This window comes from Struthio camelus, chromosome 1, assembly GCF_040807025.1.
Source record: "Struthio camelus isolate bStrCam1 chromosome 1, bStrCam1.hap1, whole genome shotgun sequence".
In the NCBI taxonomy this organism is placed as follows: Eukaryota; Metazoa; Chordata; class Aves; order Struthioniformes; family Struthionidae; genus Struthio; species Struthio camelus.
This window is the reverse complement of record NC_090942.1, coordinates 72,102,527-72,125,797: the sequence shown is the minus strand read 5'-3', so window position 1 is coordinate 72,125,797 and position 23,271 is coordinate 72,102,527. Positions and strand designations below refer to the sequence as shown.

Sequence of the window (23,271 nt, the reverse complement as noted above, 5' to 3'; positions counted from 1 at the left end):
ATGTTGTAAGTGAAAAGAGGGATTAATTTAGGACTGAGGTAGGTGAGGACACAACTGTTCCCTGAGTAGCAGGCAGGAATGGCTAGCTGACTGTGAAGCTGGACAGGTTTTTTAAAAAAAAAAAAAAAAAAAGAAAAAAAAAAAGGGTGAGGGGAAGGAAAGGAGTGGATGACATGTAATAGTACAAAGCGAGAAGTCTTACACAATTTCTGCTATGGGAACTATGGGCTTCATCAGCTGGAAATGAGAGAAAAGCAGGGAAACCTACAAATCTAAACTATTTACATGATATCTATTAGCAGATATTTTGACTATCGAGGAAAAAATGTGATCGAAGAGCATATGTATTAAAGAGGTATTTCCAGCTACAATAAGGCAAGTAAGCATCATTTCTTGAGGAGCTGGTAAACTCTCCTCTGGAAGCTTGGGCACAGCTTGTTAGTCATGATCAGAAGGGCTCAGATGTCACTGGATGCACGTAAGGAAACTTATCTTATGAGGGAAAACTTGGTTTATTTAGGATTACAAAGCAGAGGCTCAGAAAGGTTGTAGTTGCTGCTTATGAATACCTTCAAGGATTCATACAGGAAAGCAAAAGAACTTTTCTACCTAAGAGTGATACCGGTACAGAATAATGGGTATACCTTGACCACTTCCATACATATAAAACAGAAGGCTTTTAATAGAGCAATAAAATTCTGTAAAGGTCTCAGAGGGAACAAAAAAATTCAATCTAGTTTTAAAGTGGAGCTAGAAATTTTCTTTTTAATTAGAGTATAATGTATTGACACATTACACATGTGTGCACACACATTCGTATTTATTGCCTGCAACTGCACTAGGCTGGAAGGAGTGTAAAATGTATTCTTTCGGCTAGACAGTAGCCAAGTACTAGCACTGCTTTACCTTTCTGATAGGGGAAGGCTTTCCGATGGCACAAAGATAGATAAGTCTTTCAGCAGAGCTGTTGTCTGTGATACCTGCACAAGTTTGATTTTGTTGTTGCAGATAGGTGTGTGTATATGTGTGTATACATTTTTTTATATATGCACATATATAACAAAACCCTTTGACTGTTCATGTCAAATCTTTTAAGTGAGGCACTTGCCATTCATGAAGTAAGGTGAGGCTGCTTAAGACAAGGAGGAAACAGTGCACAGCAGTGCCGGTATTTGAGCCAAAGCTGTTAAAAGAAACCACACCTGTACTTACACACCTGGTGTTCTCACACCTGTACTTCCATTATAGGTTAGAAATGCTGAGGAGTCGCAAGCTAGTCAAAATCAATGAGAGCTCAAAACATTTGAAGTATAAATGTTTCAAGTTCAGTAGAGTTATTTGAAAATTCTGGATTCTTTGCCTTTCTGAGAAGTTATGATCACTTCATACTGTCAACATCAAAAAGCATAAAATAACACATTTAAATAATGTTCTTCTTGCAGTGGTTTGTGGTGACATCTGTGATATTTAAAACAGTTAAGTTTATTAGAAGCTTTTTCTTGCATGATAAGGCTAGATACAGACTTTTTTTCTCCCCTCATGGCCCTGTGTTCCTGTACAGACTTGTGCAGGCAGGTGGTAGGACTTCATGCACTGTATGTGCCAGGATATATTGAGCAATGATTTATGAATCATGCAGTGTTACTTCTTCAGGACATGCAGGAGGCAACTGTAATCACCCAGTGGCTTATGTGAAGTACTTAGAAATGTATCTGCAAACTTCCAAAGTCCACAGCATGGCTTTTATGCCATTTCTCCCTCATTAGGAACTGAGAAGAAAATTAAGATCTGGTTTTTTTAAATGAGAATCATGTTTCACTATTGCCCTGCCCCCCCCCCCAAAAAAAAATTTAAGCAGAAGATTATCTTTTCCAGTAATGCGGCTCATCTAATCCTGAAATGTTGAACAATCTAGCAAATGCTACTGTCTAGCAAATGAACTTTCAAAAGTAGGTCAGGAGAATTTTATAGGGTAGGGGAAAGGAAAAGTATAGGAAGGCCTCATTTGCTAAGATAGATCTGAAGTGGTGATCTCTTTCTTTTCCATGTATGCTAGCCTGCTGCTTTAAAAATATAGCATTTCAACTACCTTAATTTCTTTAGCTGGTGAATGATTTCTGTCTAATTTCTAGGAAACCAAAGTACCTGTTTTGCTATTATTATTTACACTGAGTAGGACTTGCACTGGGTAGTAACAGTATGCCAGTCTGGCATGCTGTCTGAGATGGAGGGATATAAACCTACCTATAAAACTTGAAGTGCTAAAAATTCCCAATCCAAGTTCTCGTTCCTCAGTTCAGTGGCTAAGGAGAGATCATTGCTTTACAGTTGAAGCCAGTACAGTTGCCTGCAATTGCAGGCAGTCAGCTGCCATGATTCATGGCTGGTTTAAACACTCTGCTTTTGCTCAGTGCAGTGTTAATGACAGAGTTACTGATGTCACCTGGTTCGCAAGAGATGTTAAATTCATGTTAGAAGTCCCGTGGTTGTTACTGGGTCACATGTTTGTTTTCTATGCAAGAAAAAGCAGGTAAAGCATACAGCACATAGGTATATTTCAGAATCGCCTCGGTGGTTGTATAGGAGTATTTCCTCTTGCCCTTAGTGGTCTTATTCCTACCTGATCTCTTGCACTCTCTAGAAGAGCTGCCTTCTCTTCCCTCCCTCCTCACCTCTCCCTGCTTTCCCCCCCTCCCCCCCAAAAAAAAGTTCTCATTTATGACTTTTTTCTGAAAAACTTTTCTTTCTCATATAATCTTCATCCCTAAATTCTTCTGTGTTGAACTGGTATCTCTTTGCCATTGTTTATTTAGAGTTAAGCTTGCAGGGTAGGAAGTACTTTTTATCCATTTTTGTGTGTGCAGAAAGGATGCATTTTGATAGGATGACTCTTTTGCATGTATTGACTCTGCTTCATTTTCTTCTAAATATTGCAATCCTTTAACTACAGCCTTGATGAATACTCTATGCTCTCTACCCAGTTGTAGGTCAATTATGTGCCGCGCTTTCTGTGATGGTTGCTGGATTCTCTGAAATACACCGAAAGCATTTCCCTCAGGTGGAACAAACCCTTTCCAAGGAGGTCCTCCTGGTCTCTTCCATGCCTTGTTTCCACTTAGCTCCTCAGTACATTTTACTTGGAGTGGCTGAAGCCCTGGTAACTCCCTCCTGTAAGTAAAATTTAATAGGCTAAAGTGAGAGCGTTCTGACTTGTACAGAATGGTATCAGCTTCCTAAAAATAGTTACTGTCATCAGATATTTTATCCCTGGCTCTTTTCAACAGTATTAATGAGCAGATCTATACTTTACCTGCTTCAAAGGAGCAGATCTTGTTGGCTGTAATACACAGTGAGCAATGATGTTGTCCCAGATTAACTAGAATATGAAACAGCCTGGTCAGATGACCAGGTTCAGTAATCTCCCATTTGGCAGGGGAGGGGGTGGTCAGACCAGTGGGGTTCTGGGCACAGATGCATGACGGACACTGATGTTGAACCTGCTTCCGGCAGCAGGCTGGTCCTGATGGGCTCCTAAAAGCCCTTCTAATCTGAACTGTTCTACAATTCCGTGATGATTTTCTAGAGACTAAACAAATGCACAAGTGACAGGTCACAGTCCATGTGCACTTTTTTAGGCCACAACCAAAGTAAGGTGAGGCAATCTAGCTTAACTATTTTTATATTGAGTCCACCTAAATAAAATTGCAACATGTTTATTGCTGACTTGGAACATATGCATGCAGTTAGTACAAGTCAACTGACAGGCTAATTTGAAGAACAGTGCAGGCAGATGTAAGATTTTATTTGTGCTCCAATCAGGAGTCATGTGAACATGCCTGCACAGAGCATTATGGCTTAGCTTGTGGCATGGAGCTGGAGATTTAAAAAAAAAAAAAAAAAAAAAAAAATGCTGTGTCTCAGAGTACAGGCAGAGCTTAGCTCATGTCTGCCATCCATAAATTATGTAGACACACTCTTGATTGCAAGTCGGAACCTTTTGTCCCTTCCATAATTTACCTTTCCACTTCTATACTGGCATCCCTGAGGCTTATTTTCTAATATGGAGCACACAAAGCATTTTACCTTCCAGAGCTTAAAAAAAAGTTAATACTAGAATAATCAAATCAACATTCATTTAAAGAAACATAAGTAAAGTAGTCAACTAGTTGATCTCTACAAGTACGTAATTCCGCAAGTTGAGTGTCTATTGTTCCAGTATGATCTCTACAAGCACTTAATTCCACAGGTTTAGTGTCTATTGTTCCAATACCACTCCAGCAATTTCAGATTTTTATTTAAGAGCAGGAAATAACTTCAGTGTCTCAACTCTCATTCTTACACTCTAAGACTAATAAGAGCTGTCGGTCATGGTCTGTCACTAAAAAGGTAATTTTTCCCTAGTTCTAAATACTTAGCACTTTCATAATGCCTCTTCATCCGATGTCTCAGTTAAGTACTTGAGAGCTAGGTTTCTAGGCAGGTTATGTGGTTTCTAGGTTACAGGCTAAGTGTAACAGAAAACGTGACCATTTCTGTTTAGCTTAACTTCTTTTTTTTTTTTTTTTTTTTAAGAGGTGGCTTGCATACAGCTTTCTTATGCTTCTGCATGAGAAGAATATTTCTGATAGAATAAGGCTCTAATTTAGCACACTGAAACACAATGGAAGTTCATTGACTGGAAGATGACATTAGCCTTTAGAAAAGAAATAAGGCTCAACTTTGTTTTTGGTTGCTTGAAGAAGGATTATCATTAGAATATCTGAGAGGGGAAAAAAAAAGATTCTCTTCTCCATTATTTGCCACATTTAAATAAAAACTAAGTGCCTCATTTAAAAACTGCAGTAACAGGAGCAATTCAAGAACCCAGGGAAGTGGAAATAAGACTAAGTTTGACTTGCAAGTAGAGAAATAAAGGTAGGTATCAAAAAGAGCAGGCTACTGCGGTATCCAGTGGAGATCAGGGCCTCAGTTTGCCCACACATCGGTGTCTGGCACCTTTTGTGATGGAGTATCTAAGATATGTGGGACAGAGGGGGCACTCCAGGCTCTGCAGGAGGCCTGCTTGGCCGCCAGCTGCTGCTGCAGAAGAGCATGGTTCTACCATAGGGCCTGCACCCTTTTCAGTCAGCTCCATGCAGGCGCACTGGAGCATTTCAAGTAATACAGGGCATCAGTATTCAGGCCACTGAATTGAGCGCTAGATTTCTACTTCAGTTTGAACCGAATTGCTGATCAGGAACAATTCAGTGGATCTTCAGAATCTGTAAATACACTTAAATGTCATTAAACCTAAATATATAAACTATTTAGACACCTAAATCGTTGTTTCACCTTTGCTGACATTCTACTGTCTGTGTTATGCAGAAGGTCAAATCAGATTAGCATAATTAACTCAGATCATGTACTGTCCTGTCAAGTAGAAGACAGAAATGTTCACACTTGTAATTGGAGGGAGGAGAGGAGGTATCTCACTTCTGGAGCGCTTGGTTAGAAGAGCTAGATTTGGTATACTGAAAGCTTTATCTAAATTTGAGCCCTGATACTTATAATTGTACTTACATAGTATATTTCATTATCTCTTTACTAGAGTTTTTACAGAAACATATGCTTCAGGTGGCATGAGCATCTCATAAAAAATAATTAATAGCATCATTTAACATTCCCCTAGCTCTGAATGAGGTCTTGTTTAAAAATGTACATATAATAAACTGCTTTCCCCACAATGCTACAGTGTAACTGAAGGCCAATATAAGAATGCACAGGCCTTTGACAGCTTGAATTTGTAACCCTAGTTTGCTTTAAAGTAGGAAATTACTCCTTAGAAGCTCAATGCTTTAAAAAAAAAAAAAATCCATTCTGTGGGATAATATTAGCAGTCGTATGTCCCCACAATGCATGAGTTTATGAATTTGTCAGTGACAGCCTACCAGCCACAGCAGGCTTGTTACACTGCTGGTGAACAAATGATCTGGTATACTGTAACTGCTTTGCCCTTCAAATTGTTATCAGATTTGCAGTGATTGTTAAAGTATTGCAAGAATATTCTCTGCCCATCAAAATGTTTCAGATCACTTAGAAGCCTCGTAACAAACAGCTCTGTTAGTTAAAGGATATATTGGGAATCACTTCATTCACCAGTGAAATGCAATAGTCTCCAGGGTGAAATGCAGCAGCTCTTTAATAGTTTACAGCAGCACTTTGGGAGAAGTGAGGAACAGAGTATGCAGTTGAAACAGCAGGGGTGACTTAGGTAAGTAAGATACGGTTACCCAGGCTGAATTTGGCCAACATGCATGCTTTGCACCCCTGTTTTTAGAAGAAGAAAACTTTACAGGCTCGCAGTGACTAAAAGGGGTTAGGGCACTGACTGCACAATGTTTCAGACTCTGCAACACTTCAGACTGTACAGTTCTGTATAGAGTGTCCGGTGATCACTTCCTTTCTATGGCCCACAGGCTTTTGGTTCCTACTGCGAATGAGGAAAGTGCTGACTGTGGGTTGTTGGTGTGTGTGTTGTGTGTGGGTTTTTTTTTGTTCCCCCCTCCCGCCTTATTTCTTTAATATGGTTCCAAAGCCCTCGTTTGGACCTCCAGATTAAAGAGTGGGAGATGTTTTTTTTCAGACTTTGGTTTGTATTCAGTGATGCTTCATGCAACTTAGTATCCAAGTGGGGTTTTCTGTTAAGAAGTTTCTCAACATGGAGGTCATTCAAACTCAGCTGATCTAGCAGAATGGGAGACACTGGAGCCTGGAGAACTAGCGCGGATGAGAGCTCAAGATGCTTGCATTAGGAAAATGAGATTTTTGATAACTCAGGAAAGTAAGCCAGGGAACAGATAGCTATTATAAATACTTGTTACTGAAGGATAGATTAGCTAAATTGCAACAGGTGGGATTATAGTTACCCATATTAGAAGCACAGTTTCATCTTCCTTTTTTCCTGTGTTTGTTCTTTTTCTGATTTAGTCTTCCGGGAAGAAAGTGGAAAACAATGAGTCTTCAATATTAGGTAGTGACTTTGAGGGTTGCCCTCTGGGGAAGAGGAGCTTTGTCCAATCTTAAACAAGTTAAGGCAGCGCTCCGAATTTCAGAAGTATTTATTAGTGGCCTTGCTGCACTGGCTTTGGCGTATGAGGTCCCACTGTCCTGCAGTTGTTACACATCACATCTGCTTTCTTCATGCTCTGTAACTACTGTGTGTGTGGCTTTTTTTTGTCTTGTTATGCCTGAGATTTTAAAAGGTGAAAGGAACTGTCTGGATGGAAGGACATTGCATACTTGTGGAATATTACTAGTTTTATATGGGATTATTTTTAGAGAGATTCATTTAAATAGTTTAGAGAATTCATGGTTAATAGGGTTCATGCTAACAAGTGTAGTTACCCTTCTGCAGCAAGTAGGTTATATGTTTAAAATATGTTAAGTCCCTGTTACAGACACATTGGGATTTTTTTCCTATGTTATCTATCTTCTGCCATCTCTAACTTTTTTTTTAAACACGTAACTGTAGCTATTTCCTTTCTAAAGGTTCTTTACTATCGTTCCGGCTTGTGCCAGAAAGAATTCGAGGAATTTCCATGCATTTTTTAGCACTCTTCAATGGAGCTGGCTGCTTTGTGGGAGCTTTCATTGTTCAAACAGTCCACACAGGCACTCGAGGTAAGAATATGCTCATGAGCTGTGTTCCTGAGCAGTTTTCTGATCCTATCAATTATTAATTTGGAGAAGAATGTAGCAGAATAAGAGAGGATGCCAAAGTTTTATCGATTTGCTTTCACAATTAAGATAGGAGGTAGACTTGCAGCTGTATTCATCCAATTTTAATGAGTCGTCTTATTTTTGGTAGGTAGAGTAGTCAGAGAAAGGCATCTTGCAGGAAGCCCTCACCTCCAATCTCTACTTCTGTTCTGAGAGACCAGTAGTACCCTTTGCCCACTAAAACATCTAATATACTCGTACACGTGCCTTATCCACATTTACATGGAATCCTCTGGCCATGAGAGCAAGATTTTAAAGGATGTTTTAAAGAATGTGAAATAGAAGGAAAAGTATGTTCTTCAGTACCTTAAGGCAAAGGAGGTTGGATTGAGAGTTTCAAAGGGATTTACTCTCCTCGACCTACTTCTTTACTCTTCCCCCTTTGCCCAGCTACTGGAAGAACCCCAAATCCTACATTCAGGTTCTGGGACAATATAGTTTCACTGTATTTTTACTCTTTCCAAAAAAATACTGTGATTCCCAGGGAACTTGCTGTCTTTCAAAACAAGTTTTGAGATTGTCTGTTGAGGAGGAGTATTTAGTGTAAGCCCTGACCTGGCGATTTCTTTAGGCTGGTAACTTTAAAGAGAGGTCAGTTTGTTTTTTCTTCTGTTAACTCCCTTTTTTTTTTTTTTTTTCCCCCTCTGCTGACGAATGTTTGTTCAATATGTAAAATATGTTTTGTAAGTAAAAAGCAAAAATGAAATATTTAAGAAAAAAATACTTAAGCAAAACATAGGAATTCCTATGTTTATGTATGTAAAATATAGGTCCCCTGGTTGAAACAGTACTTCTAAAGATGCTTGATGTTCATAAGCTTCATGGTTACTGCATTACAGAGCTCTGTTTTCTTACAGAGCACAACTGCTGGCTGTAATGCAAGACAGCTGCAATTACAACTGCTGCAGGGATTTGGAACTGCTCATGGTTAGGTTTTGGTTTTTCTGTTTTTGTTTGTTTGCTTGCTTGTTTTTTTACATAGAAAAAAAGTGCAGCAGAAAAACAAGGAAAAGTGAAAGTATAGCAAGATTTTAAATTCTTCTCCTAAGGTCTTAACAAATGAATGGTCCTTTGATCTGTAATGCTGTTGTTGTTTAAGTTAACGCTTAACTGAGAATTTGATTACTAGATATGAAAGTTTCACCTAGAGATGGGTTGGAAAAAAAAAATAAAACAATAAGCAGAATATTTACTCAAATGAATCAGGCAAAGAACTATGAGTTGCCACATCATAGTGGAGAGCAGAGCTGCTTGAATTTTCTGCAATGGAACAGATTTTTCATCAGAAAATAACAGTTCAACAAAACTAACACTTGAAGCAAGGCATCGCTGACTTTTTTGTTTTCCCCCCATTCCCCCTAAGTACGGCAATCATTAATTTTGAGGCTGAAATATTTTGTTCTGATAAAGCTGATGTATTTACTTCACTATAAGCTTCAATTTGACTTTTGTTATAATTAAATATTAAGAATATAATTGCGCATAATGTCAGCATCAAAACTTTTTGACTGTCATGCCACTATATGTATATATCACTTATTCCCTTATAGCATTGTTTTATACCAAGTACAATGGGAAGTTGATTTTTTTTTTTTTTTTTTTTTTACAATTCAGTAACTTGTTAATTTTTTCTCTAATTTTATATCAAAGCAATTTTTTTCTAATCTGGATGAAAATATTTGATTGACCAAAAAGAAAATACTTGTTTCTTACCAGAAATACTGTTTTGGAGGCTTCAGGTTCTTATCCTGGCTGGGACAAAAAAATACCCATTGAACTCTGTTCCACACAGGCTGGAGTTGCCATGTTCTTTCCTATTTAGCTTAAGATTCTTAAGTGAGAAGTACTTTAACCAGAAAACTTCTTTAACTTTTAAGAAGCTATGTGGCAAAGTTATCTGCTTAAATTAAGTCTTTTTTTCAAAATTATGTCTCTTCTCTAGTTAGAACCGTTAGAGATTACCTTCTGTATTATCGGATCCTCACAATTTATTTCTACAAATATATGGCATCTCACTGGCGCTCTCTTTCCCAGTTTTTGCTGGTAGAACCAGATGAATTTTTATAAGTTACCATAATTTACACAAAGCACACTTGTAAATAAAAATATTTCTGTATCTTAATTTGCCATAATCCCTCAGGCTGAAGGCTTAGAATATTGTTCTCCCCTGCCCACCCTTGCCAGACTTTAGTCTTGCTGAGTCATAAACCAAAGTAGGCTTGGGATTAGGCTTCTGAAGCTGGGTATAGGTTATTTAAAAAAAAAAAAAAAAAAGTTTTGGGTTTGTTTGCTTTGAAAGCAGACACTTAACACAAAACAAGAAAATTTTGTATAATGTCCCTTCTGTTAGTGATGTCAAACACTATATTTCTTCCAAGTTTTCCATTATACTTCTCATGATGTTTCTGTGATTTGAGGAGAGAAGGAAGGAATCAACAACATAATTCTTTTTTAATTGATAAAACCTGGTGGTTACTTATTGTGCCTTCTAAAAATGACAGCACTTCAGAGAATAGATTGATGACTTCTCTTAGGTAATGGCACAGATTAAGCTCTCATCACTCATGTTTGGATTTTTTTTCAACTTTGTTTAAGGAGTTTGTAAAACACACAGTATCTGAACAATTTATGGAATGGCAGGGAAAGCAAACCTCCCTGAACTGGGCCGAGGCGGGGGAAACGTTCCCCCCCCCCCCCCCCTTAAAAAGTTAAAATTTTTTGAAGTAGACCTGAAGATCAAAGTTCTTTCTATTTTGCTGAAACAAGAAGGCAATGTTTATGTAATACTTCTGTAAAATATAACAAGGTTCAATGTGTGGCTCTTTGGCTATGGTTGCTTTTGGCTTGTTCCATTATACTTGTTTCTCTAGAACTTGAGCCAAGACTATTTCTGATTCTCCCATCTTTAAGCAATGGGACCATGATTATCATGAAGCAGTTCAGGATACAGTAAAGTAGACCCTCCAATGTGCATTGTGAAGTGCTGAAGCATGGAGGGTGTTGACAAACTTATTTAAACCTCTTGATACCCTGTTTCGTGTCACTAGCTTGAGTTTTGTTTGGTTTTTTTTATTGGCAAAGTTGATCAAATATCAGTCACAGTCTAAGCTGCATTAATCACTTAACGCATCTATGGAGGATGGTGTGAATATGATAAAATAAGACTTTTTTTTTTTAAATCTGACGAGTGCAAACAGATGATGGGTGACAGTGATATTTTCAGTACAGGCTGGGAAACTGCTTTCTTTTAGTTTTTACCTCTCCTAACATTTTAACTGAAGAAGATGCAAGGCAAAACCTGTCCTCCTATGCCAATCATTTCAGAACAAGTTTCTCTAAAAATATTAATGTAAATACGTAAGGGAGGGGGAAGTCAGAGGAAGGAAATTGCCCCAGACATGGGTTTTGTGGGTGGTTTTTTTTGTGGGTTTTTTTTTTTTTTTTTGCTTGTTTTCAGGGAACTGGGTTTTTTTGTGTTCCCCACCTCCTTCCAGTTTGGAGCCTTGTGTGATTCTAAATACCAAAGATGATAAAGCTAAAGAATATTTCTTGCAGTCCAGATGGTAGTGTCCACCAGTGCCTACTTAGCTAATAAGGATTAGAGGCAGACTGAGGCTTTTAATTTGGAGATGATTTAAACACTCAATATGTATCCCCTAACTTGATGAAATGACTGAAGGAGATACAATCCTTTTCTAAGGTCTGAATTACAATTTTTTTCTAAGAACAGTCTATAGTTGCAGGTTAGCAGTAAAATGTGGGATTCATAGAGAATAAGCTTACCTGTAGGATGTTCTTCCTGTGCTCCTTCTGTGTTTTCCCAAAACTAACATACTATGGTGTTATCTAGGTAGCAGGACCAAACACCTGCCTGTGCAGCTTTGGGCTTCATTGTGAATCCCTTGAGAACTCTAAGGATGCCATCATAATAATAGATACTTTCTGTGCACTAGCATATGCAGAAACACTGGCTTGCAATCCTTTCAACATCCTCTTTTGTGGCTACTGTCACTATCTTTCGGTCATCGTCAGTCATCCACCAGGAGCAGCACAGGAAAGAGTTTTTTGCCCATGTCCCAATCACTTTTTCACCTACTTTTCTCCTTGTGTTTGTAGGATCAGGTGTTCTCTCTGGGTGTTTTATAATAATTTTATAATATTTCATACTACCTGAGAATCTTTGCAAATCTGATGAGACTGCAGAATGTCAGTGAAAGTTTATCAGATGCTTTATTTCAGCAGTATGCAGCAGGCTGGAAGAAGACCTCAGACCAATCCTAATCTTTGTCTCCTAATCTGTTCTAAATTTGCCATGAAAAGCATAGCCAATTCACCTCTAACCAAAAGGCTTCTTAAAGGCTCTTTAAAATATACACAGCTGAAGGAAGCTTCTGATTCCCTGTGGTGATTCATGCAGCATTTGCATTGTTGGAATAAAAATGGAAATCAGGAGCTTGTTTTAGAAAGTTAATTCCCAGTGAGCAATTATTTGTGTGACAAACCAACCTTGTAATTGACACTTCCATTGGCAATCTCCATAGAAAAGTAAAGGATTGACAGAACCCAAAGGCAGTATCTTTTGGGGAAAAATGAATTGTTAGCGTATTGCAGGCTGATTAAAGGATGAGAAAGTTCTGAACTCTTCAGAACAGTAGTGCCCAGGGCATCTTATTCCATTAAAAACAAACTGGCCCAGTAAGTTCCTAGGATTCATGGCTGAGAGTAAAAACCTGAAAATATGAACCAAACCCAAGCAACGCAAGGTGCTGGAGTCTGTAGACAGCTTGTGAAAGCTTTTAGTGGGCTAAGGTGCTAAAGTGTCTAAAGGGAGTTTACACTGCCTGAAACATGCGGTTGAAGTTTCAGCACCAGTGGCTTTTATCCTATAAACTTCATGCCAGTGGAGGATTCCCTGTGCAACAAATGTAAATAGAAGAAAATGTAGTTCAGGTCTTCCCTGCTTCCATTAAAGAAATAGTGCGAAGTAAATATTTTTGGTTGAAACTGGGAAATGGTTAAATTAATCTTTGCTGTACCCACTCATGAAGATATGTTTTTGGCAGTAGGAGAAGAATCTGGGTGTCTTCAGTACTGCTGCCACTCTTGCTTGCCTGTAGTGAAAGGAGACCCTACCACCACATCGTTATCCCTCACAAAAGGGAAAAGAAAGCCTTGTTTCAACCTTTTGCTTGACTAGGGTAATAAATGAGATATAGAGCTGGAATCTTACCATGCCAACTTTAGTTCTGGCTCAAGTAAATCTTTGCTGCTACTTATGCTGTTGCTGCTTTGTAATGCTGAATTTTTCAAAGGCTTTGTATGATTGTCTTTGTTTTAATGTTTAAACATTGCCAATTTTAAAAAGAGAGGAAACGGAACAATGATCTTCCTCCCAGGTCGTGGAGAAGGCTCATGGTAAAAGCAGAACCCAGATCTCCTGATCCCCAGGTTGGCATTCAACCTTGATTGATTTAAAAAAAAAAAAAAAAAAAAAATCCCACTTTTGACACTTTAATATGGTGTCTTTCTTAGCATTAAGCCAGTTTCAAAGGTCTGTTTTACTCTGTTCTCTTGGTAGCTGCTAGATTTTTTTTTTAACAGCTCAGTACTATTTAAGTACATATTTTCTGTTCAGCTTCCATTGTAAACTGAGTTCCATTATGAAACTCCTGCTGCTCATATAGTTAGACTAGCTGATGGAAGTAATCTAACAGACAGTGTGAACTCTGCTTTGACAAGCTGTAGCGCAGAGCCCCATGCTTGCTTTCTCTTTCATCAGATAGACTCTTTCCTTCTCCTTGAGTTCTACTGGCCACTGGGGGATGTAAAATGAAAAACTACCTGATTGTGAATTATGACAGTAAAAGTTTATAAGCTACTAAAATGAAGTTATAGTACCTAGGAGCTCAGTCAACTGACAATGTTAAATGATAAGTTTTAAAACTTGCTTTGAGATAATGCTGGAAAAGGAACTGCGCATGCAGAGGTGAGGTGGTGCTGTGACAGGCAGGAAGGTAACGTGGCACAGAACAAACTCTGGAGGAGTTGGGGAAAACTACTGCACTGCTGGCAGTTATTCTGTGTTAATCCCAGGAGAGTTGAAGAAATGTGTTGACAGCTCTGAGATGTGGACGAAAAAGAAAAACGTAAATATCTTAGGTGTAATCCTTTGACTGGTGGCCGTCCTGAGTCGAGGAACTGTTTCTTCTCTAAATCTAATTAGAAAAACATTGAGAAGCTAAGAATAGCAGTGGATGGCTTTTGTTGTCGATTAATGATCAATTAAGACTATCAGGTTTGTATCATGCAGTTATGCCAAAGAAGTGTAATTCTCCTCCCCTTCCTTTTAGCCCATCCAAGTGGTGAATAGCTACTCTATTTAGATGGGGGAGGATTTGATGCTGAAGTTTCAGGGAGCCAAGAAAAGTGCTTTTGGGCTCATCTGTGTTAGTGGTTTAGTTCAGACCAGAAATGTGCTTTTGAATTGAATCTCCCGGTCATCTCTGCGTAGTTGTATATCAGTTTAAATCGCAGTGTGATCTTGGAGCCCAAAAACTGCATTCCTTTTGGATGAAACTTTATTTAAAAAAAAAAAAAGCTAGTCCCCATTAATAGCTGGAACACATGAGGTACATGTCTGATGTAAACCCCCTTGAGCAGTGTATAGTGTGGGCCTTGGATTCTCAGCACCAGCTTTTTCACTCTACGTACTTGTACTTCACTACTTGCTACGTAGACAGTCTTTCTGTCTTCTTCAAGGCAATACACAGCCTATGTTTTCAGATAGTGTAAGAGCTTGTTATCTCACTGTAGAGCTTACTATGTACACTGTAATTTTTTTCATGTTGGTTTTATGTGTTTGCTGTGGTAGACTGTGATACTTCAAGTACTGAGTCTTCCAATGCAGAGGGACTGGGACCTGCTTTCCCATTAAACACCTTGATTTCCATCACTTTGGTTATTTACTACTTGAGCTCGTTATTTGTAGAGAGTTTGCAATGGGCAGCATCAAAAGCAATACAGTAGGAAATTGAAGCATGCAAGAATATAGGCATGAAAGATTCTGGGTGTTTATAGGTGGCAATGTCCTCTACTGAATGGATTTTAAGCTGCCAAAATGTCTCAGATGCTCTATTGGCAAAAGTCTTGGTAACCAAAAGTCTGATGATAACTTGTTGCAGACTCATGGCTAAAGAAGGCCATGAAGGAAGGTAAAATAAGCATCTTGGTAACTGGGTACCATCCCAGGCTCTGAAAAAAACTTTTTTTTTTTTTAAAAAGGGCCTATTAAAAGCATGAGGAGAATGAATAAGGATTTCTACAGGTGACCTTACTTCTGCTTTTTCCTAATGTTTACACTTTGGCATTTGTTTAGTTATGTGCACAGGATAATGAAGAGGGAAGATGACCCCATCATTAAAGTGATATCTGTGCCAATCTAGGTTTTCCACTATGCTTCATGTTTATTAGGAAAATTCTTTTGTTTCTCTGGATCTCTATTTCCTGAGTCTAAAGCGTAGCACTTAGCTCCTGCTTTGCAGACAGGTAACATAGATGCTGTGAGAATGAAGTCTGAATGAATAGCTGGTGGGGGGGGGGGAGAGATGCAGAAGGAGTTCAAAGCACCTACTGTGCTTTGTGTTGTATGTGTGTGGTTGTCTCTTATGCAAACTTATCTTCCTGTCTTTCATGTGAGCCATATCTCATCCTGCAAGATAAACTAATTCTGCTTCAAATGTCTACTTTACAAGGCAACTGGTTTCCACATTTGTTGCATGAAGGTAAATTGGAGAGATTTTTCTTCTTCTTGGCTTCCTTAATGATGGTGAACACCCTGGGGTTCTGGACCATTGCACACAGGTATGTATGAGAAAATGAAAGTTTGATGTTTCATTTGCAGATATAGAAATAAATTCTTGTAAAACCTGTAAGCTAATGTAATGAAGAATTGGTAGTGATAGATCATACATTATCATTCAGGTTTCAGATTTCAGTATTTTTCTTCTGTCTTGAGGAGAAAAATTGCACAGTAAAAATGATGTGGTAAGATTTAAAAAAAAGACTGTGTAATTAGCCTTAAATATTTAAGGGTTTTTATTAATACAAAAATATCTTGAAGAAAGAGGATTTTATGGAAGTTCATAAATATATTGGCATGGAATTAAGACCATAGCACTAAGATATCTTTGTCATAGAATTGCCAAGATATCTTAGTGATAGCATTGAACTCCACTGCACTTGGCTTTGTACAAATACATGGTAAACATTGGTATTGTCCCCAAGATCATACATCTTAATCATAGGACAGCAGGTGAGGGGATTTCAAGAAGACAGTAGAACACTACTGGTCAATACTGTATGCAGTGGTCTCAACAGGATAACGCTCAAATATTTCCTGATGCAATACTGGACGCTAAGATAAATGCAGCTTTCTGGTGGAGAAAATGGCATTGTTCTATTAGCTCCCATGTGGGAAGTGATTTTGAGCCACCTATAGAGCTTAGACTGTATAGTGCAAGGATTCACATTTGCAATCACCTTTACATCCAGGATGGTTTGAGAGTTCACCTGCCTAATGTATCTTACAATATTTAATCACAGCTAATTTTTATCCGTTGTGTATATAATACCAAATAACAGAGTGGAAAGCAACTGATAGCATTACAGGTAGAAAGGGGCATATTAAAGAGGCATTCTGTCTCAGGCTTAGTGCTGCAGTTTTGTGAAAATCTTTCAGAAACTTTGATGGAGTTATGACTTGACAATGACCAAAATGGAGGATTTCCAAGGGCAAAATTTAATTGGAATTTTGAGGAAAAATATTGGGATTTTTCCCTACTATGTGTTGCTTTAACTTTGCAACAGCAAAGATTACCATAGTATCTTGTCAATCATTTGAATGTAACACAAGACACCCCTATCGACTTATTCCAGCGCTTAGTTCTTGATTCACGTGTGGTGTTTTTGTTTTTTTTTTTCCTTCATGTTTTGACTGTGACTTGAGCCGTGGTCAGAACTGTTTCTCCTCCATGTACTTTGTCTTTTCCTCTCATATAGTGGTATTTCATTCTTCTGTAAAATGAAACTTTCATTTGGCTTGCTTACTGCTGAAAGCTGAAGTTTTGGCTTGTCAAAAAGTGGTCATGAAATTGGCTTGAATTCTACACATTTAGCCACAAATTAACTGGTTTTTGAAAATTACCAAATTTCCTCTTAAGTCTTTCTGAACAAATTAAAAAAAAAAAAATCAAAATGACATTTCACTTCAAAATCAATGTATCCCTTTTTTCAAGAAGGCAACCAACACCAATGTGGAATGTATTGTTTGAGGTCATATGTAATTGTTTAACTCTGTGCCAAATAAAATTCTCCTGCTTGTCATTTTGCATGGGGGGGCAGAAGGAGGAGGGGTTCTCAGGTAAACACTAACTTCGGGATAAAAATCAGCCTTCAGAACTCTGACTTAGAAAAAATTTACCAAAACCTCTCTGAGAAAATCATGGTTGCAAAGCATTGAGTACTGTTGAGCATTATCCCAGGTATTAATTCCTATCCAGGTATTAATTCCTATTTCTTTCTAAAATTTATTAAAACTGCACAGTACTACTAATAGTAATACCTACATCCAGTTCAGCACTTCTCATCCTTAACTCCTTTTCAGGATTTTGATTCTAGGAAAGTCCATATAGGTACCCTGCTAGAAACCCAGGACTGAGAAGACACTGCAACTTGCAAAATATTACCTAATAAAACAATGTGTGAAATCAATCCCAGAAAGGATGATGATTGCTTTATCATTTTTCTTCCCCATCCCCCCTCCCAGATACAACAATCTGAATCAGGAGTACACCGAAGAGTTCAGAGGAAGTCTTCCTGAAGAAAAACTTTTGCAGCATGAAAAAGCCATCAAGTTTTATGACAGTGTCCTGGATTGTTCTCCCATTTTGTCTCCCATGGAGGCAACCTGATAAAATTTCCATCCTTCCTAGGAAATATAATCAAAATTTAGTCTACCAGCTTTCTAATGATAAATTACCTGGCATACTTCAGTGGAACTCCCAATGTATTTATGAATTACCTTATGTTATTTGTAAGTTTACAAAGTAATACAAGCATCATAGGATTTGCTCTTTTAGGATGCTGCACTGTCATGATGCACGTCCGGGACAATGAGAGCTCATTGCCTTAGCCTAGTTGAGGGAGAGAGGTTTTTAATCTGTATAGGGAGATAGTTATCCACATGTATTTGTACTTAATAATGGTTCAAAATGAATAAACTCTTGTATACGTTTGTTTAGCAAATTACTTTGTGATAGCATCATTTAAAAATAATTTTTTCAGGCAGTATTGGCTGGTTGATACTTGCAAATGTGGGATATTTGTGTGCTCTTCCTCGCTGTTACTTATCTGCTGTCTAAACTTCAGCAAGTCACTTCCTTAATTTCCCCTTCAGTGGAACAGGCACAGCCAAACTAATCTTTGCAAATTCCCTTGAGATCTACCAAAAAACGAAAAAACCCCTTGGCATTATATAGCGGGAGCAAGTCCGTAAAGTCTGGCTTGAAATGTTTATGCTGAGGCATCTAGTCTTTCTTTTGGCAGAAGCAGCATGGGATTTGTCATCTCTGAAGGATGACATACAAAGAAGCACCAGTAGGAGAACTGGAGACTAGAGTTTATTTACATAAAGATTACTAGTGGTAGCCCAATTGAAGGGGGTGAAGGGAAAAGAGTGGGAAAGGGAAGATGCAGTTGGAAGTGAGGGCGGGGGGAGGAAACGATTAGGGTAAAAGTGTTCTGTCTAAATAGTGTCAAACAGCCAAAGTTGGCTGACTTGGGCATTGTGAGTGATGCTAATCTAGTGGGGTTGTATTTTTTTGGTTTGTTTTTAAAGTCATATTACTAAAAAGAGAATAAGGAAAGAAGTTCTGTCCTTATGCTATAAGGGTACATACTGAACCCCAAAACTAAAGGAACACTTTGATATAAAGGTGATTGTATTGAAAATGGAAGTCAATTCAGAATGCTTAATGATATGAGGAGTGCTGCACCAAAGGGGAAACTACATTTAAGGAATATCAAGCACTGACGTGACACAGAGGTAGCTTGTGCGCTGAAAATATGAAAGAGCCAGTAAAGGAAATAGCCTCTCTGCTGTTAAATGTGTTCAATGGTGCAGCTATAGAACTGAGGTGAGGGGAAAGCAAAATGTAGTAACTATACCTAAGAGGAAGGAAGGCAGTCAGGACAGCTCAGAGCTGTTAGTTTGATCTCATTAGCATTTAAAGTTTTTTGTCAAATTTTAAAAGAGAATATTTAAAGTCATGCAATAAAAGGAAAGTGGAGTAAAATGCAATGCTGATGTATCAAAGGTAGGTTTGCCAGACTACCTTAATGTTTGTGTTTAGTGAGAACTCATTTTCTAGACACAATGTGGTAGAGATATATCTTTTGATTTCAGTAAAGCATTTGACAAATGTCCCATGGGAAATAACTAGTAAAGATGGAAGAGATGAGGGTCAACAGAAGAGCTAAAGGTGGCCGAGGGACTAGCTTAAGCCCAGATGGCAAAAGATATTGTGAAAAGGGGAGGTACCCAGCTGGAAGGGAGTTGTTTGTGTGGAACATGTTTAATGCTGCTTTCATGGGAAAAGAGAATGTGATTATAGGATGTGCTGATGCAGATGGAAAAAGTATTTGTCTTCATACACAGTCATGGTACAAGTGCATTTGAAACGGTCATCCATGTCTGAGGTGTACTTTCTTACTGGTGCGGGGACTGTATAACTCAATGGTGGAGCTGAGTGTATAATTCACTGTTTGCTCTTTGGGAAGTGATGTGCAGGAGGAAGGCTGTGTGCTTGCCTGACCCTGGCTCCTGCCACACCAGCAAGAGGGCACCCTTTTTCACCAAAGCAATAGTGTATGTTGGGTTGGCGTGGGGGCCGCCAGAGGCACAGGCGGCAGGACATGCGAAAGGAGTGCTATCTAATGTAAGGATGAAATCTGAGACATGAGCCAATGCGTATAATTGGGCTGCAGATGCTTTTAACACCTGATGATATATTTTTTCAAAATACAAAAGTAACACAAGAGCAAGAAACTTAGCTTGCTTTTAAGATAAAAGTTGAACAACTTATTACTGGAGACCTATTTAGGGTATATGCCACTGGCAAGGAAATCTCTTTTTCAGATTCTTAGCAGTCACATAGCTGTGCTGAGTACAACTTGCAGCCACGCCTTGGTACACTTTAATGGCTGCATGTCCCTTGGTCCCTGGAGTCTGAGGCTGGCCTATCATTTGTAGCACTTGACAAAAATTTGAAAATATGAAAGCTGAAGGCCTAAATATATTTTTCTCTGGTCAACTATATACTGGGTCTGTGATGATAAAATCAACTCTTAGAAGCCTGTGGTTTGGCTCGTCCTGGATTTAGTTCCCAGTTCTGAATATAGTGAAGTCAGCTGCTGATATATTTTATCTGATGCATGTTCAGAATGAGTGAGCTCAAACTTAACACTGTTCTTTATCAGAAGTCAAAATCTGGGAGTCAGTGACGGGAGAGAACATAATGCAGCTACTGCTCTTTTACTGTCCGATGTAGATCTTTCATTCTGCAAGAAAGAAAAGATTAATTGACTCCCTGTTAGGGAAGACTTTCCTGTCATACGATCATGCAGTGAAGGCTTTCAGCCATGAAGGAAGAAGCAATTGGGCAGCCATCATAAAGAGGTAGTTTGGACAACAAGGAGGATTAGAATGGGCTTTAGGATGAGTATTTGAATATAGAAAACTCTCTACCTTCCCCCTGTTGACTTTTGGATGGATGGCAAAAGGAAAAGGTGACTGATTGCTAGATTTCTGCAGCCTGGCCTAATTTTTCTAAATCTGGTCCCAGCACGCAATGAAATTATTATAAAGTATTCAGTCTCAACTTTGAAAGAAGCTGCTTTTTCAGAGTTAATACTTTAGAAAAAATGGAGGGACAGAATAAATAAGGAGCTGTGTGTGCGTATGAAATGATGTAACAAGCAGCTGCAAAATGTTAAGATAGCACAGCATTTTTTTGATCTGTGATGATCTGCATGGGAGATAACAAAGTACTCAGATCTGATCTGCATTTGAGATCACCTATTTGTGTTGCATTGCACAAGGTAAATGCATGTTTTCACTCTTACTGGAAAGGATTATAGTTTTGAAACAGTATGTGGGAAAAATTGCCTCCTAAGCGAGGTTCCCAGGCTATGAGTAAACAGAAACATCCCCATTCAGTTGCATGCTGTCTACTAGCTGACCAACTCTTGCCCAAACTGTTTGGGTAGATGCTGTGCTCTGAGAAGGTCATTACTAAACTTGAATAGCCGTGTGTATCGCTGGTTACTGCTGGTGTGGTGTGTTTTTTATGTTTTGGTTTTAGGTGTTTTTAAGGTTAAACGTGTGTTTTATGCTGCATTCGTGTGTGCACATGCAGAAGAAGACAAGTTCTGTCCCAGACAGTGCACTGAGCACCTCACTTAGGTTTAAATGCACAGGATACCATTTTGAGGGGGGTGGAGGTGAAAAGAGCTCACTGGTAAGGATTAAGATCTCCATCTGTTAAGTTTGCACTGATGATAAAACACATGATCCCGGCTGGAGCAAGATGCATTAAAAGAGCAATTTCACTTCTACTGCCTAGCAACAATGTCATTGAGCACCTGCAATAGTTTAAACATTAAGCATAATTGGCTTTGCTTGACATAAATCTGTAGTTTTGTAAATAAGAGCAGTTGAGTTTCCATGTAATACCAATTAGCTATAAGGAATGCTTTGTTTGCTGAAGCCTGCAGCTTTGCAGAGGAAAGAGGGAGTTGTTAAGACTCAGCAGTAGTAGTCAGAAGATAGAACCCAGATCAGACATTACAGAGATTTCATCAGTGTCCTTGTGCAAGTTTTTTAATCTGAGTCAGTGTCCCGGCCTGTGAAAGGAAGAATAACATTCAGAACTCTTCTTTTTTAAATGAAGAACTCTGAGGGCATCAGACTAAAAAACCTTGAAAGTAATTTTACAGAATTAAATTGAACTCACTGTGTTGGCTTTCTTTTTCCTCCCCTTTTAGTTGGAAATACTGTTGCTCCAACTAAACTGCTATTCCAACTGTTGCTACCATCTTGAAAGCTCTTGTAAATTTTCTAGAATCACTTGCTTTGTTCTACTCGCAGGAGAATAAGGAGAATGAAAATCAGTCTTGATCAGCTCCTCAGTCTTGGTCACCTTCTGCGGGATATCGGGGTTGGAAAGATTATGTAGAAGGAGGCCTTCCATGCAGCCCTAGAGCAGAAGCATGGAACAGAACTAAAGCTTTTAGTCTTCAGCTAGGTGTCTAGTCGCTCAAACACTTGCTTACCTTAGCAAGAGCAAACATAAGGACCTTCCACAAGGAATTTTGAAATAATGTTTTTATGTAATCTTTTTTAAAAGCTAGGTCCACCACTCTCCTCCTCATGTCTCTGTTTCTAATAGCATAAAAAAAAGTGTCGTCTTTTATACCTCTGTGATTTCTAGGAAATATCACCATAGAAGTAATGTTTTGTTCAGGACTTTAAATTTATCTAGATTCAGTCTCTATCTGCATCCATAAATACCAAGTTCCTTCATTCAGAGAAAGTTGACAAGTGAACCTCATGCAGTCTACTAGTACAGGTGCAGGCTGACTTTGTAAAGTTAGTTAATCAGTTTGTATCCACAGTGGCAGTCAAAGGAGTGTATCTGATATATTTTTCTGTGTTCGCAGCTTTGCAGAGCTGCAAACAATGCACCTCATGGCTGCTGAATTGTAGATACAGTTTGAATGTTTTGTTGGGGTCTGCACGCCCTCAGAAAGAAGACACTGGAAAGCTTATTTAAATATTGTATGACTAGTATCTTTTCATACTTTTTTTTTTCAGATTAAAACAAAAAAGTAGAGTTATTTTACGTAGAGATTGGCAGGAGGGTACTCCACCCCCTTGAAAGACCCACGATTTTGTATAGAGTCAAAATACATTCATTCCAATCATCTAAAACACTTCAAAGAAAAGACACATCTGTAGAAAATAGTTTAGATATTAACTGTACAGTTACTGTCCTTTCCTGTAATGTGGGAAATTCAGGTTTAAGTGCTTTCTTTACCACACCTGCAATAACTTAGCGTATAAAAATTGAGCAGAGGTTTGAAAGTGGATCTCTTGTACACTTCTCAGCAGAGTATCCTAACTGAATGGAGATTGGAGGTAGGTGTACGCATGTTTTCTTGATACACGTCTATTTCTTGAAAAAAAATCTGGATTTTTTTTTTTGTTCACATCAGGAGGAGAAATGTTTCAAAACCTGAAACACTTAATCAGACAAACAAAACCCTAAAGCAGTCAACTTTTAGTCATATCAGCTTTGTAGCCTGGTAAAAAGCATATTTTTAAAACAATCCTGAATGTTCTCATTGTCGTCATGTCATCTGAACTTCAGAAGCAAGATTTTTGATGGGGTTGGGAAT

At 38.5% G+C, this 23,271-nt stretch overlaps 1 protein-coding gene across 1 annotated transcript in view; it reads left to right on the top strand.

Annotated features, from left to right (window-relative positions):
* Nucleotides 1-18,057, top strand: part of SLC15A5 (solute carrier family 15 member 5) — a 37,822-nt gene extending 19,765 nt beyond the window's left edge. The window contains exons 6-9 of the mRNA XM_009671942.2: nucleotides 2,982-3,170; nucleotides 7,528-7,659; nucleotides 15,510-15,618; nucleotides 17,582-18,057. Coding sequence (XP_009670237.1) covers nucleotides 2,982-3,170; nucleotides 7,528-7,659; nucleotides 15,510-15,618; nucleotides 17,582-17,726 — 575 coding nt within the window. The 3' untranslated portion in view covers nucleotides 17,727-18,057. The remainder of the gene's footprint in view (nucleotides 1-2,981; nucleotides 3,171-7,527; nucleotides 7,660-15,509; nucleotides 15,619-17,581) is intronic.
* Nucleotides 18,058-23,271: the final 5,214 nt, after the last annotated feature.